This window comes from Meles meles, chromosome 6, assembly GCF_922984935.1.
Source record: "Meles meles chromosome 6, mMelMel3.1 paternal haplotype, whole genome shotgun sequence".
In the NCBI taxonomy this organism is placed as follows: domain Eukaryota; kingdom Metazoa; phylum Chordata; class Mammalia; order Carnivora; family Mustelidae; genus Meles; species Meles meles.
The window spans coordinates 137,116,385-137,131,505 of record NC_060071.1 but is presented as its reverse complement, the minus strand read 5'-3'; the positions used below and the strand labels follow the sequence as shown (position 1 = coordinate 137,131,505).

General features: G+C 40.1%; 1 protein-coding gene across 3 annotated transcripts in view; it reads left to right on the top strand.

Annotated features, from left to right (window-relative positions):
* Positions 1 to 15,121, top strand: part of ZNF410 (zinc finger protein 410) — a 41,557-nt gene that overhangs the window by 18,928 nt on the left and 7,508 nt on the right. For all 3 annotated transcript variants that reach the window (XM_046007963.1, XM_046007964.1, XM_046007965.1), the window contains exons 4-10: positions 1,036 to 1,254; positions 2,415 to 2,606; positions 6,749 to 6,899; positions 7,529 to 7,710; positions 10,379 to 10,468; positions 13,089 to 13,214; positions 13,965 to 14,105. In XM_046007963.1, coding sequence (XP_045863919.1) covers positions 1,036 to 1,254; positions 2,415 to 2,606; positions 6,749 to 6,899; positions 7,529 to 7,710; positions 10,379 to 10,468; positions 13,089 to 13,214; positions 13,965 to 14,105 — 1,101 coding nt within the window. The remainder of the gene's footprint in view (positions 1 to 1,035; positions 1,255 to 2,414; positions 2,607 to 6,748; positions 6,900 to 7,528; positions 7,711 to 10,378; positions 10,469 to 13,088; positions 13,215 to 13,964; positions 14,106 to 15,121) is intronic.

The following is a 15,121-nucleotide window of genomic DNA, read 5'->3' as shown; positions in this document are numbered from 1 at the left end:
CCAGTTAGCCATTTTAATAAATGTACTCTTTAACCAGTTCTGTGACATTAAGTACATTCATATTGTACTATTGCATTAGACTTTGAAATGGCAGTACTATTCCTAGGTATCTACTTCCATTCCTATAATCTTATCTGTTTTCTTACTTAAAAAAAGGAAAAAAAAATTATCTGCCTTTTATAAAGATGACTGAAACCCCTGCAAACATTGGATATGTTAGCTCTGCAGTTCAAGTCCTCATTTTACTGCAACCAAAATCTTGGGAAATTCATTCCTCCAGGGGCACCTGGGTGGCTCAGTGGGTTAAGACCTCTGCCTTCTGCTCAGGTCATGATCTCGGGGTCCTGGGATCGAGTCCCACATCGTGCTCTCTGCTCAGCAGGGAGCCTGCTTCCTCCTCTCTCTCTGCCTTCCTCTCTGTCTACTTGTGATCTTTGTCTGTCAAATAAATAAAATCTTTAAAAAAAAAATTCATTCCTCCCTTTAGAATAAAGTTCTAGAGAGCAAGTCTTCTGAATTATTTCTTTACATTTCAGTGTGAACTCATAAGTATAATGAAACATTTATGATTCTTTAAAATTTCAGTGATTTCTCAGGTTGCGGTTTTTTCCCCCAGTGACTCAATAGAACTGTCACATACATGCTATAAAAATTAAAGGGAGGGAATCTTTTCCCAAGACAAATAATTTAAAATTTGGAATCCTATTCTTGAGTTAGTGTTCATTGTATAAATACATTTTTCAAGGGAAAAGTACTGATTTCTGGCCTTGAAAGGACAAAGGCCAACAATGTCCGAATGTGGGTGGTTGCTTGGTTGTTACTGCCAAGTGTCAAACGAGTCTGTCCTTCACATTTTGGCTGACTCCCTTTAAAACTTAAAGTTATCACTGTGTTTTCTTCTGAGGGAAGTTTTGTATTTGTAAAATAAAAATGCTGCTGCTCCTGTAAGGGCTGTTGTAAGGGTGCTGTGTATCAGAATGGTGAGCTCTGTGGATATAGGTGCCACATAAAGCCGTGTATTTTTCCCTTTGCTAGATGATACTCCAAGTCATACAAACTCCTCCAAGGAGGTCCCTTCCTCAGCTGTGTTGAGAAGCCTTCAGGTGAATGTGGGCCCAGACGGAGAGGAGACGAGGGCTCAGACTGTACAGAAGTCCCCGGAGTTTTTGTCCACTCCAGAGTCTCCTAGCTTGTTGCAAGATCTACAGCCGAGTGATAGCACTTCTTTTATTCTTCTTAACCTAACAAGAGCAGGTACTCTCTACCCTTTTCTCAACTCTGCTCATGCTTGAGGACAAAAACTGGGGGTGGGGCATATCTAATTCAGTCATACTTAAAATGGAAAGAAGCCTTATTATTTTATAATTTTAGAGAATTGGTATAGTCTGGTGATAAGTTGAACATGTAGAGGGAGAAGGCAGACTTTAGGATGACTCAGAAGTTTCTCGTTTGGGAAATTAGATTGTGCCATTCAGCAAAATAGTGAGCCCAAGAACAAGGTTGGGGGGAGGATGATTAGTTCCAGTTTCTGCTTATTGATGTGGGATTTCAGAGGGACATTCATGAGGAGGTATCCTTTAGACAGTTAGAAACAGAGTTCTAGAAATGTCTTGTGGGAAGTAAGTTTTGGTGCTTATCAGTATTCAGGAAATGTATGAAACAGTGAGCATGGATTCTTTGATTCAGAAGCATAAACAGAAAAGAAGGCAAATCTGGGACCCTGGAAAAAACATTTAAGAGAGTAGCACAAGAGTGGGGAGGAGCTGCTAGAGAGGGAGAAGGAAAACAGAAGGAGAGTGGAATGGGAGAAGCCAAGAGAGGGAAAATGTCTAAAAGAAGAAAAAGGTCGTAAGTCATGCCACATACCACAGGAGAGGCTAGTGAGGGGAGGATTGGGAAGTTTATGTCTGGTGACCTGAGCAAGAGCAGTTGTTACTGAGGCGGTAGAGGTCAAGGCTCACCATGACAGATGATAAAGTGGATACAAAAGCTGGAAAAGTTACACTTGGCAGGAAACTTGACTGTGAGTGAATAGCTAGAGAAGTTCTTGGGATTTTCTCTTCTTTTTAAAAATGAAGATGGGCGAGACATTTAAAGGCTCTGAGGGGAGGTTGTAAGGTGGCCAGTAGAGAGGAATGGCTTGCAGATGGCCGAGAGAAGATCACTGATAGGGTCAGGATCCTAGCTTGCTTGCCCTGGGGGACAGCTTTGCCTCTGAAACCAGAGGAGGTAAGAAAGATAAGCCTGTCTGGGAGTGGAAAGTGAGAACCTCATGTAGGAGAACAGAATCTTGAGGTGAGAGGTGAAAATCTGCAGGAGCTGATTCAGCTATTCCAGATACGAAGTATTGGAGCCAGGGCCAGTAACAGGGTAACTTGGTGGGTAACTTTCACATATCCTCTTGTTTCTTCCAGGTCTGGGCTCTTCAGCTGAGCACTTAGTATTTGTACAAGATGAGGCAGAGGATTCAGGGAATGATTTCCTCTCCGGTGAGAGCACGGACAGTAGCATTCCATGGTTCCTCCGGGTTCAGGAGTTGGCTCATGATAGTTTGATTGCTGCTACTCGCGCACAGCTGGCAAAGAATGCAAAAACCAGCAGCAATGGTGAGACCCCTGTGATGTTTTTCATTTCTAGTATTCTGCATGGAGATTTTGGTAATGCAATGACTGTAATCTAAGTTATTTTATTGGTGAGAGCAGACAGCTAGAAATGTGTACATTGTCTTATTTTCTATAAAATAACTTCGCTCTGGCAGATTCACATGCAAAATCAACACCACTAGGATTCCCAGTTGTCAGCTTTGAATTATGTACAGAGCCCCTTTAAAGGGAAAACATTTTCACAGATCAAGATGTTACCCTGAGTTGTTTTTATTGTACTGTTCCCTATACTTAGAGCTTTTATACCATTATAAAATCAAAACAGTATTACCAATTAATAGAAATAAAACTAAAAACCAGTGAAAATAAAGTTAATATTTTATTTTGGCAGACGATGGTGTTTTGCTGAAACTGAATTGCTACTCAGAGCAATTTAGCAATTTTAGTAAAGCTACTGCTGCTTTTTTTTTTTGGAACCCATTCATCATATGACCTTAAATATCCAAACAGTCTGTAGTGCTGTTTCTTTTGAGTTCAGCATGCCTGTACTAACTCTGTCCCACTTTTCTCTGTCCAGTAGTTTTCAGGTGTAGTCCTTGGATCATCAGCATCATCTGGGAACTTAGAAATACAAAATCTCAGGCCTCATCCTACTGAGTCAGAAACATGCGCTCTTTTAGTAAGCCCTCTCAGTGGTTCCAGTACATGTTAAAGCTTTAGGACCACAACTCTATTTAAACCACCCCTAAACCATTGCACAACCTTTGCTTATGTAACATGCCGTAATACTTTTTGTTGTAGAGCTACTTCTATATTTTCTCTTTAATCTGTGACAGTTAAAGTACTACAACAAGTTATTAAGGTAAGATACACATTATCATTATCACAAACCAGGCTTAAAGTACTGAAATTTTATGTTGGTACATGACTGTTTGCAGCGCATGTGGATGATCTAGAATGTGCTTATGACTATTCTGTGATTACGGTGCAAGTGAAAATAAAAAATTAGAAACTTTCTCAAGGATCCCTGAGAATATTTCAGAATATTCCAGTTTAGAAACATTAACCTAAATCTTTTCTACATGGAGAACTCCAGACTTCTTTTTTTTAAGATTTTATTTAAATTGCAGTTAGTTAACATACAGCTTATGTTTAGTTTCAGGTATACAATATAATGGTTCAACACCGGGTGCTCATCACAGGTGCACTCCTTAATGCCCGTCACCTAGTTCACCCATCCCCCCACCCATCCCTCCTCTAGTGACCATCAGTGGTTTTATATTGGTAAGAGTCTATTTCTTGGTTTGCCTCTCCTTTTAACCCCCTTTGCTCTTTTGTTTCTTAAATTCCACCTGTGAGTGAGATCGTATGGTGTTTGTCCTTCTCTGACTGACTTATTTCACTTAGCATAATAGTTTCCAGCTCCATCTGTGTCACTGCAAAGAGAACTTCAGACTTTCTTAGTTTCAGAATAATTAGTTCTGTTTTGACTACCATAGTGCTCCTTAGATGGCCAGTTTTACCGTTCTGGGGAGGCTGTAAAGTTCATATTCTTCCCAAGATGCTTTTGCTAATCTCTGGATCCTGAAACCGTCTACATCTCCTCTTTGCATTAAGGAAGTAGTGCTGCATGTGCCAGCAAGAAGCTGTGTGGGGGGGGAACTTCGGGCTTGGCGTCTTGAGACCTGGGATCCAGATCTGGTGCTGTCATGAACTGGTCCTCTGCCTAGGAGATTTAACCTTCTTAGCCGCCGTTATCTCGTGTTCAGAACCCGGAGATTGAGTAGCTTACCTGATGGGGTTGTTTTGGAGATTTAAATGAGAGTCTCTCTGGGAGATGCTTATAATCAGCAAAGCATTGTGTGGGTGTTTTTATTACTCTCAAAATATGTTACCTTACTACCTAACAACTACCTTGTATACTTGAATATAAAATGAGCCCAAATATATGAGAGTCTTCTGTTTTGTCAATGAGATGATTCCATAAAACCTTTTCAGGGGGCTAACTTAGATATATAAACTGCTAGGCATCTAGATAAAAGTAAACACAGTAAGTTGTTTTTGAAAATTTTATTTTTTGATTCCACACACATTTTAAATCATGAAATACTTTCATTTAATATTGCTTTTCACCCACTAACATAATGATTTTATCCAGTATTTAAATGCATCTTTAACGTAAATATCTTTGTTGTTACTAAGGCCATTTTGTGAGTCTTGTAGCAGTTTCTCAGAGCACATCTTCACCTCTATCTAAGTTGACTGAAATACAGATATATTTAAATTTTGTATATGATGCTTTATATAAGGGGTGAGCAAAGGGCCAAATGGCCACCTGTTTTGTAAATAAAGTTTGGTTGGAATACAGGCATATCCATTCATTACAAATTGTCTGGCTGCTCCAGTGGCAAAGGTGTGTAGTTGTGACAGAGACCATATTGTCCTTTAAGCCAAAAATACTTAGTATTTGGCCCTTTACAGAGTAAGTTTACTGACCCGTACTATATATGATACTCTTGCTGGAAATTTTATCGTGAATGCAAAGACCTCATGTAACTGTGGGATCTTTAAAGTGTTTACAGTGTTCTACAACACGTACCATGTAAAGTGTTGAATTTCTGTGTCTTTCTCTTTTTGGGAGGAACCAGTTTGTCAGATCTCAGATATCCAAAACTATCCTTGCTTGATGTCATTTTAAGCTAATCTGTCTCCGGCAAACAGTGCTCTGTGTTTTTTTAAGGAGTAGTTTCATAAGGACTCAAATAAAAGGCAGTTCACTGTTTTCTGAGCAGTTTTTAAATTTCATGATTATATCAGTGTTCTCATTGTATCTACAGCATTGAATGCACAAAGTCCCAAATGTCAGCTGTTTAAATTTCTATATTAATTTCTACTGATCTTTCATTAGAAATTATTTAGCTGGAGCTCTGGAGTTGGTGGGAAGTTTCCTTTATGGTATATACAGTTTTGTACTGTTTAAAATTTACATATGTGCAGCTGTTTTTCAATTAAATAAAAACTTGTGTGGGATGATATTAAAAAAGAAAAAAGATTAAAAGTAACTAGCAAAAGGCATCTTAGATTCTACTCTGACCTTGGAGCATTTAGTTTTATGATTAGCACTTGGTGACATTTACAGCAAGGAACATGTAGGACAGGAAGAGAATTAAGAGAATTAAGATTAATATTCACCTTGATCAGCTATCAGGTTCCAGGAAATATGATGGGTACCACATTTATTGTTCCTGTTCTTGGCTTTTGAGAGGGAAATTTGGAAATACAGATCTTATTCCCGAGGTATATGTCTTAGATAAATTCCGTTTGCTTGTAGCAAAATTAAGTAGTCATAAATATTTTTCTCTGTTGATGTCCAACTATATCTTTAAGAAAATTAAAGAAAAGGTGTACTACCTGTGAATCTGGGATTTATATAAAGCTTTAATTAACTGATTTCACTTAAATTTAAGGGAGGCACATGCTCTTCTTCCTTCCTTTTGTTCTGTTGAACAAAAAACTTCAGTTGATGTTGTTTCTAGCTTTTTAAGATGTGGTTAGAAATTATAAAATCAGATGAGCTTTTGCATTCTTAAAGAGAAGTGGCACAGGAAATTGGAGGGTTGTTCTCATTCTCTAAGATGGTAGAAATAGCCAGACTGACCTCAGAAGATAGAAATCTGAAAATGATCATTTAGCAGAGAAGTCACAACCATAAGCTCAGAACTAAGCCAGAATGGCTGCCTCTCCTAGAATAAACACAAGTTTACTAATACCTAGAACAGGAAGCCATCTTTAGCATCCCTCTCCGGGTGTTGACATATATGCTTCCCTGCCAATTTGTGTAATGCAGGATAGGTCTAACTCTTCTTTTTTATGTGAAACCATTGTGGACATTTCTTATATTTGCCAGAGAGGCCTGGTCTTGTGGAACGAAGTATGATGGCTTTTGATAATTGTCTGGCCTAAGGGGATGGGAACAAATCGGGCGTTCACTTCTGTTGTTAAGTGGATGGAAAGAGAGATAGGGAAGCTGAAGAGAGTTACCTGCTTCCTGATCAGTAGGAGTAAAATATAGGAGCTTTATTGTTTGAACCAAAGTACCTCAGCAGCTTTCTTCCCTGGATTACAAATATGTGATTCTGTTACAGGAGAAAATGTCCACCTCAGTTCTGGTGACGGGCAGCCCAAAGATTCTGGGCCCCTTCCTCAAGTGGAAAAGAAGCTCAAATGTACAGTTGAAGGCTGTGACCGGACATTTGTGTGGCCCGCTCACTTCAAGTACCATCTCAAAACGCATCGGTGAGCATATCTGAGGTGCCATACTTGGAGCTCAAGAATATTGATGCTTCTGGAAGAGCTTGTCCCCCAGTGGACAGATTAAAGGAAAGCCAGAGCTCCAGTTCACTCGTGATTAAGATGTCTTTTGTTTTTTAATAGAAAGGTGTGCATTGTCTCATTTACCTCATTTTGCATAAATATTTAATAAGACATTTGGCACCTAAGCATCTTAGAACAAGAGCTCTGGAATCTTATTATAAAACATAATTTCTTGGGAAACTTAAAATATATAAGCATGGGTATCACTCATAAACCTGTGAAATCAGTATTCAAGAAGTAAGGTGTGGGGCACCTGGCTGGCTCAGTTGGTAGAGCATGCACCTCTTGATCTTGGGGTCGTGAGTTCAAGCCCCACATTGGGCGTAGAGATTATTATTATTTTTTTTTTTTTCATAGAGATTACTTCAATAAAAGAGGGTGGGGAGTAAGGCCTGGGGCATCTATGGTTTTCATAAGCTTCAGATGATTCTGGTATATCCAGCTTTGGGATTTACTGTCTGCTTTAAAAGGCAATAAGAGATTTAATTTGTCCTTTCTAGAAAAGAGCATTTTCAGGTATTGTTGCTTATATGATTTTCTTCCCCCCCCAGAAATGACCGCTCTTTCATCTGTCCTGCAGAAGGTTGTGGGAAAAGCTTCTATGTGCTGCAGAGACTAAAGGTGCACATGAGGACCCATAATGGGGAGAAGCCCTTTGTGTGCCCCGAGTCTAGCTGTGGTAAGCAGTTCACTACAGCTGGAAATCTGAAGAACCACTTGCGCATCCATACAGGTGTGTGCGATCCCGCCTTCCTGTAGGCAGTCTACCCCTGGGCTTGGGGTTTGCGTGCCTATCCTCAGGAAGGCTCGGAGCTGGGAATAGAAGTGAAGGTTTAGGTTTGTTGCTAGAACTCTGAAAATGGAGTTTCTTTTTTTCACATGCTTTGTGGCACTTTTCAGTTAATTCAGTAACATTTGTTGACCTTTCACCTGCGTGTAAGGAATGGACAGTGTTGATTCCTGCCTGTAGGAGCCTAAAGTGTAGGAAGGGATGTAAGACCTTCTCTGTTAACAATGATATGGTGAGATATGGACAAAATCAGTATTTCCAAATATCTTCGACAATTACATGGTTGTAATTTTGATCAGTAATATTTATTGAATCGCACAAACCATCCAGAGCCTCTTCTAGCCACTAAGTGGGGTAAGGTGATGGAGGAAGTACAAAAGCTGAGACACATCCCTGACTTTGAGGAGCTTGCTTTTTTGATGGAGCCTCACAACATGAGAAGCAGAATGGGAAAGTGACTTGACGGGGTCAAATAGCATGTTCATATCAGAGGAGCCAAATAAAGATACCCTGACTCTCATTCTAAGAGTTTTAGGGTGACTTACCAAGCCACTTGGCCTAAAATGTACCAGGTTTCTTGTCAGAGCTTAATCACTGAACCAAGACCAGTCTCTTAGGCTGTGTAACTGTTCTTCCCCACTGTCTTTGTCTCTTCTTTCTTCCTGCATTGCTAAAATGATAGCAGGTATAATTAAAGGGCATTAAAAAGTGAACCCCCCCCTCAAAAAAAAAGTGAAACCCAAGCTGAGGCCCCATTCATTCCAGTTATGTCCCTGTGATACCTGCTAGATGGACATTACCACTGAATATGTTTTAGGGCAGAATAGCTCTTCCCAGCTTTGACTTGAGAGACTGAGCTATACTTAGTTCATCTCAAATGTCAGAAGTGACCACAGATCTTTATTAGTAGTGACAACAGTAATTAAAGCTACTGATTTTGGTGGCTTACCATGAGGGCTGACTATGTGCCAGATACTATGCTGAAAGTACTTAACTTGTAGTGGCTCGGTTCTCAAAATAATCTTTTGAGATTTTATTATGTTAATTTAATTTTTTTTTAAGATTGATTTATTTCAGGGGTGCCTGTGTGGCTCAGTGGATTGAGGCCTCTGACTTCGGCTAGGTCATGATCCCGGGGTGCTGGGATCGAGTCCTACATCAGGCTCTCTGCTCAGTGGGAAGCCTACTTCTCCATCTCTCTCTCTCTCTGCCTGCCTCTCTGCCTACTTGTGATCTCTGTCTGTCAAATGAATGAATAAAATCTTAAAAAGAAAAAAAAAGATTGATTTATTTCAGAGAGAGGGATAGCACATTCAAACATTGTGGAGGGGCAGAGAGAGAGCAGTGAACTCCCTGCTGAGCAGCATGGGGTGGGGGTGGGGGCCCTTGGTCCCAGCACCCTGAAATCATGACCTGAGCCAAAAGCAAAAGTCGGATGCCCAGCCAACTGAGCCACCCAGGCGCCCTAGAATTCCTCCTTTTTCTGAATACTTAGCACATTTTTGTACAAGAATCTATACTAAAGTTATTTATGAATACATTTATCTCTCACACTAGTCTGTGACCTTTGGATAGGAACTACATCTCTGATTTTTTTTTCACTTTTTATTTTGAAATAATTAGTCTCATTGGAATTTGCAAAAATAGTACCAAAAGTTAGGTGCTTTACCCAGCTTCTCCAAAAAAGGACATCTTCTGTCACCACAGTACAATATCAAAACCAGGAAGTTAATAGTACTATCAGTCTACAGGTCTTATTTAGTTTTTACTATGCATCTTTGATTTTTAAAGTAATAATGTAATACTGTAGACAATAAAAATTACGGAGAAATACAAAGAAGAAAGGAAATCATCCATATTGCCACTATCAGGATGTAATTACTTTTAGCATATTGTTACAGATTTTTCTTTGTACCTCTGACTGAATATCTATTTTTGTTTGTTTGCTTTAGACAGTGGGACTATGTAAAACCTATTTTATAACCTTTAGAAATCTGTACTTTTTAGTGGATTTAGAAACTGAATCATAGAACTAATATAAGGTAAAAATCCTGACAGTGTATGTGGTGTTAATCTTGATACCCTCAAAAGGGATGGGATCACTGAGGAAGGTAGGTCAGTGTAGCTGGGGTCAGCGCTTGAGCCAGGAAGGAGGAGGAAGTATGATGCTCAGAGGTAGCCACTCTAGAGAGGAGGGCAGGGCTGTCTGGGTGGGAGACCACCGAGAGGCAACACCTGCTGGATAGATAGCCCCGCTGAAACTACACAGGCCGAATTTAAGAAATCTGAGCATGTCATTGGAAACTGGATAAGGTTAATGGGAAAAGAGAGTAATAGATCGTCAGTTCATCAGAACACTGACTCTTTTTTTTTTATTTTTTTATTTAAAGATTGATTGATTGATTGATTTGACAGAGAGAGATCACAAGTAGGCAGAGAGGCAGGCAGAGAGAGAGAGAGGGAAGCAGGCTCCCTGCTGAGCAGAGAGCCCGATGCGGGACTCGATCCCAGGACCCTGAGATCATGACCTGAGCCAAAGGCAGCGGCTTAACCCACTGAGCCACCCAGGTGCCCCAGAACACTGACTCTTTATCTCATTTTCTGACTCTAGGAGAGAAGCCTTTTCTGTGTGAAGCCCAAGGATGTGGCCGTTCCTTTGCTGAGTATTCTAGCCTGAGAAAACATTTGGTGGTTCACTCAGGTACTAGAACCCATGCCAGTCACAGATTTCAGGGAAGGTGGAGAACCATAAGGGTAAAAGGATGGTGGGGGGTGGTGGTATAAAGAACCCTATAAAGAAACAAGCTGTTCAACATAAAGTTTGCTCCTTGTGACAGAATCAGAAATCAAAGCTATTGATAATTGCATGGAAAGGGTTGTGTAATCAAGGGGGAAAGACCTAATTGCTTTATTCTCTCAGCTAAGTCGTTGACTGAATTGCTTTCGAATCCAGAGCTTTTCTGAGGAGATCAGCAAATTTGCACTGTGTTGGGTGCTTTATAAGGTACATCAGATATGGGCTATGGAAATTATTCAAAGAAGAGATTGCTGAGGCAGAAGTGAACTCAAGAGTGGAGAGGGATTCTAGAATGGAATCAAGTAATTGTTCAAATGGTTAGCTATAGGAAGTATTGGGAAGCCAAAACAGGGGGAATGGAGAGAAGGAACGGGAAGTTATTTATGATGAGGACAGCAAAGCAATTCAGTGGGAGTGAGGGAGTTAGAGAGGTGTAAGCAAGCAGAGATAGGAATTTCAGAGTTGAGCTCTTACCTGCTGACCAGTTCTAAGCAGAAGGTGACAAACTGATAACCTGTGGGTTAGATGTGGACTTCAGGTACATTTTGGTTGGCTTGTAGAGTGTTTTTATTTTATCTTACTTAATTTTATTATATAAAATGATGTCAAACATACATAAGAGTAGAGAAAATAAAGACATTTTCTTATGTAACAATACTGTTATCATACCTTTTAGAATTAATAATTCCTTAGTTTTATCTCATACCCAGACCATGTTTAGTTTTTTTTGCAATTGTCTCAAAAATGTCTTTTTTTTTTTTTTTTCAAAGATTTTATTTATTTATTTGACAGAGACACAGTGAGAGAGGGAACACAGGCAGGGGAAGTAGGAGAGGGAGAAACAGGCTTCCCACTGAGCTGAGCAGACACCAATTCCAGGACCCTGGCTGGGATCATGACTTGAGCCGAAGGCAGACACTTAACAATTAAGCCACCCCAGCACCCCTCAAAAATGTCTTTTACAGTGGGTTTGTTTAAATCAGGATCCAGTAAGTTTTAATTATTATACTTGGTTTAATTATTATACTTCATAAGTCTTTAAATCTGCTTATACCCCCTTTTTTTTTTCATGCCATAGACTTACTGCACTACAGAGTTAGTTGGGTTTTATGGAATGTCTCACATTCTGAATTGGTTGGTTTGCTTTGTTTTATGTTATTTAACTTGTTCCCCTAGATTTCCTATAGAAGAAAGTCAGCCCTGAAAGCTTCAAAGGTTCAAAGACTTGGCAAGGATGTGTTATAAATGCTTGTATGTGTTTCATTTTGTATCATCATATCAGGAGGCACACAGTGCTTGGTTGTCAGAATTTATCGTGGATTCAGATGGTAACACCTTGATCTTCACATTGTAAAGTTCCCTAGCACGTTTTGCCATATCTATGAGTGATGCCTGAATTAGTTGTTTCATTAGGATTGTAAAATGGTGGTTTTCTAATTCTATCATTCTGTTCACATCAGCTGGAATTCTTCTGTATATAATAGGTCTCTTCTGTATCCAGTAGGGCTGTTTGGTAATTTGCACGGCAAAGGCAGAAAAAACTGTGTGATCCTTTTCTTTTCATTTCTTTTAATTATGAGTTTTCAAAATAAGAAATTAGAGCTCTTGTTTCTTCTGGTAAATTCATGGGTTTCTGTGTAGTCATTGCATATCAATCCATTGTAGTTCTCTTTCAACAGCTTTTTTGGTGTGTAATGCATATACCTTAAAATTCACCTATTGTAAACATACAGATCAGTGATAGAGAATATATAGAATTGTACAGTCATCACCACAGTCCAGTTTTCAAACACTTCTGTCACACCAGGGTGTTCCTTTGTGCCCTCTGGTTGTTAGTTTCTGCTCCCACCCCCAGATCCGGACAACCACTGGTGAGCTTTCTGTCTCTATAGATTTTCCTTTTCTAGAAATTTTCTGGCCATTTCACTTATGTTGGCCACCTACTAATCTCCTGTAGGCATGTGTTTCTGACCCCAGCTCTAAGTGTGTTTGTCTGAGTAGGTGGAAAGACGACTGAGAGCTTTGGACTTGAAGATACAGAGGGTAGTTCAGATCACTGTGTAGAATATCCACCAGTGTAAACGCTGGTGACTGGGAGAGTGGTGGCAGGAAGTGGTGGGATAAAGGGGTATTCTGGACCCGGGGTTGGGATCCTTGAGGATGGTACATGTTCCAGAGCTCCAGGGAATAGTGTATCTGGAAAGGGAAGGAAATATTCTGTGTGGCTGCCATGATCTGATACCAAAGAGGTGAAGGCAGCTGTATAGTAGGTCTGGAAAGGGGAGGAGTTGGGAGCAATGGGCATGCTAAGCCCTCCTGGTGAACTCTTCCTGCTTTCCCTGGTGTATGAAGGTTTTGAGACTGGGGACCTCCAAGGCTGGGTGGAGAATGGGAAAAGGAAAAGCCTCTTCTGTTTAGTTGAATGTTCTGTGAGCTTCTCTCTCCAGGTCTTGAGTCCATTCTCTTGCTGTCAGAAATGTACCCTGTTTTTCTGGCTACGCTGTTTTAACCTGCTGTGTTTCAGGAGAGAAGCCTCATCAGTGTCAAGTCTGTGGGAAGACCTTCTCTCAGAGTGGGAGTAGGAACGTGCACATGAGAAAGCATCACTTGCAGCTGGGAGCAGCTGGGAGTCAAGAGCAGGAGCAAACCGGTGAGGAGAGAGGTGGAATGGAGGACTGTATCTTCTGGGTTCAAAAAGCCAAATAACGGGCCTATCTGGTTATTTGGAAATTTTCAGATTCTGTGTTGGGGGGAGAGACCTAGTCTCATTTGATGGAATAGTGGTTTCCAAGTATAGCTCTACAGTAAAATCTGTAAGCTTTAAAAATGTACATGTTTGTGTTGCCTGTCCACCCCTCATCCTCAAATAAAACAAAACAGTACAAACTGATAACTGAAATTATTGGGGAGTAAGATCCCCGAATCTGTAGTTTTCAAGTTTCCCTAGTGAGTTTGACGGTAACTCATGCTGATCTCTTAACCAGCACTTGAGTATTGTGATAAAGACCTCTTTATATATATATAGACGAGGAGGGTTCAACATTTTTTACAGTCAATCCTGACTCCCTTTTTACCCTAACTTAAATTTGAGAACTAATTTTTATTATTTTTTTCCATGTCTCACTGTAATCAATTATTTCATTCCAAATACTCCTTTCCAAGAAGGACCCATCCCGTTTCATATATTAATTCTCTACACGCTGCCCACAGGCAAGGATATTTATCTATGAGGCTCCGCCCTTCCCTTCTAGGGTTATTCTTACTCCCCAGAAGTAGATAGCATCCAAGATACAGGTTAACTTCCATTTCTGAAAGGAAAGGCCAGCTTCCTGTGAAGGAAAATGGGGACCAGGCACAGCCTTGCCTGCTGCGTGTCTCTCACATCCTGTTCTCTGTGCAGCTGAGCCACTAATGGGCAGTAGTTTGCTTGAAGAGGCTTCAGTAACCAGTAAAAACCTGGTGCCTATGAATTCCCAGCCCAGCCTTGGTGGAGAGTCCTTGAACCTACCAAATACCAATCCTATCCTAGGAGTTGATGATGGTAAGACTTTCAGCTCTCCTTTATTTGGGGAAAACGGGCTACAAATAGGGAATGGGGTTGTCTCCAAAAGGGAGGTTTTAATTAACTTCATTTCTTGTGAGTAGCTGTGGTATGATTGTGTAGGATTTGTGTTCTTTGTCTCTGGAATGGATAAGTGAATCTGTTTTTAAAAAAATATGTTTTTGTTGTTGAACAGATGATGTAACAAAAGAATAAAGAGAAAAAAATTTTAAGAAGAAAATTATCCATAATCCTAGCATCTTAGCCCAATTATTTCTATCTTTCCTATTGCAGTTATGGAAGAACTTAACTTTTAAAACATTTAAACAGAACATAACCAGGTTTTACAGAGGAGATATAAAGCAATTTCTCCATACCTTCAAAAGCCATATCTTCTGGAGAAAAGAAAGGGCTCTCTAGGAAACAGTTGCTCCTCTCTGGTATAGAAATTTCACCCAAGTTACAGGCCAGGCCCTCTTCTCTGAAAAACTTAACAGGTGAGGTCAGCATGCATTTATTCAGTGCCTACTGTGTGCCTGGCACCGTGGGAAAGATAAAAGTAGAAAACAGGGACCTTAAAATCCAGTTGAGAAGTCAACACTTACATATGGGAAACAACATGGAGTGAATAGAAGATAGTGTGTGAGTAAATGCTGAATTACATGGTACCATCTGGAAGAGCAGTATGAATTGAAAGCCCCGGAGAAGAAAGTTTTGATTTATTAGAGACCTAAGTAGTTTCTGTATAAACTATTTCTAGAAGATTTTTACAGTGATTCCACTGATGAAGTCCGAGATCCTGTGTTTTAGTTACTTGTATCCCACTCAGTTTTGTATATAAGTGACCATGTTTGTGTAAACCTCTGTGTGGAGCCACAAGGCCCAGAATGTGCTTCCACAACATGCCTCCTCCGTTGCATAGTAGGATCCTAGTGGACAGTTGAAGTATATATGATTCACGGCCGTGGCATGGAACTGCTTTGCCATGGTTAAGGAAGAAAGTCTCACGGGAGGAA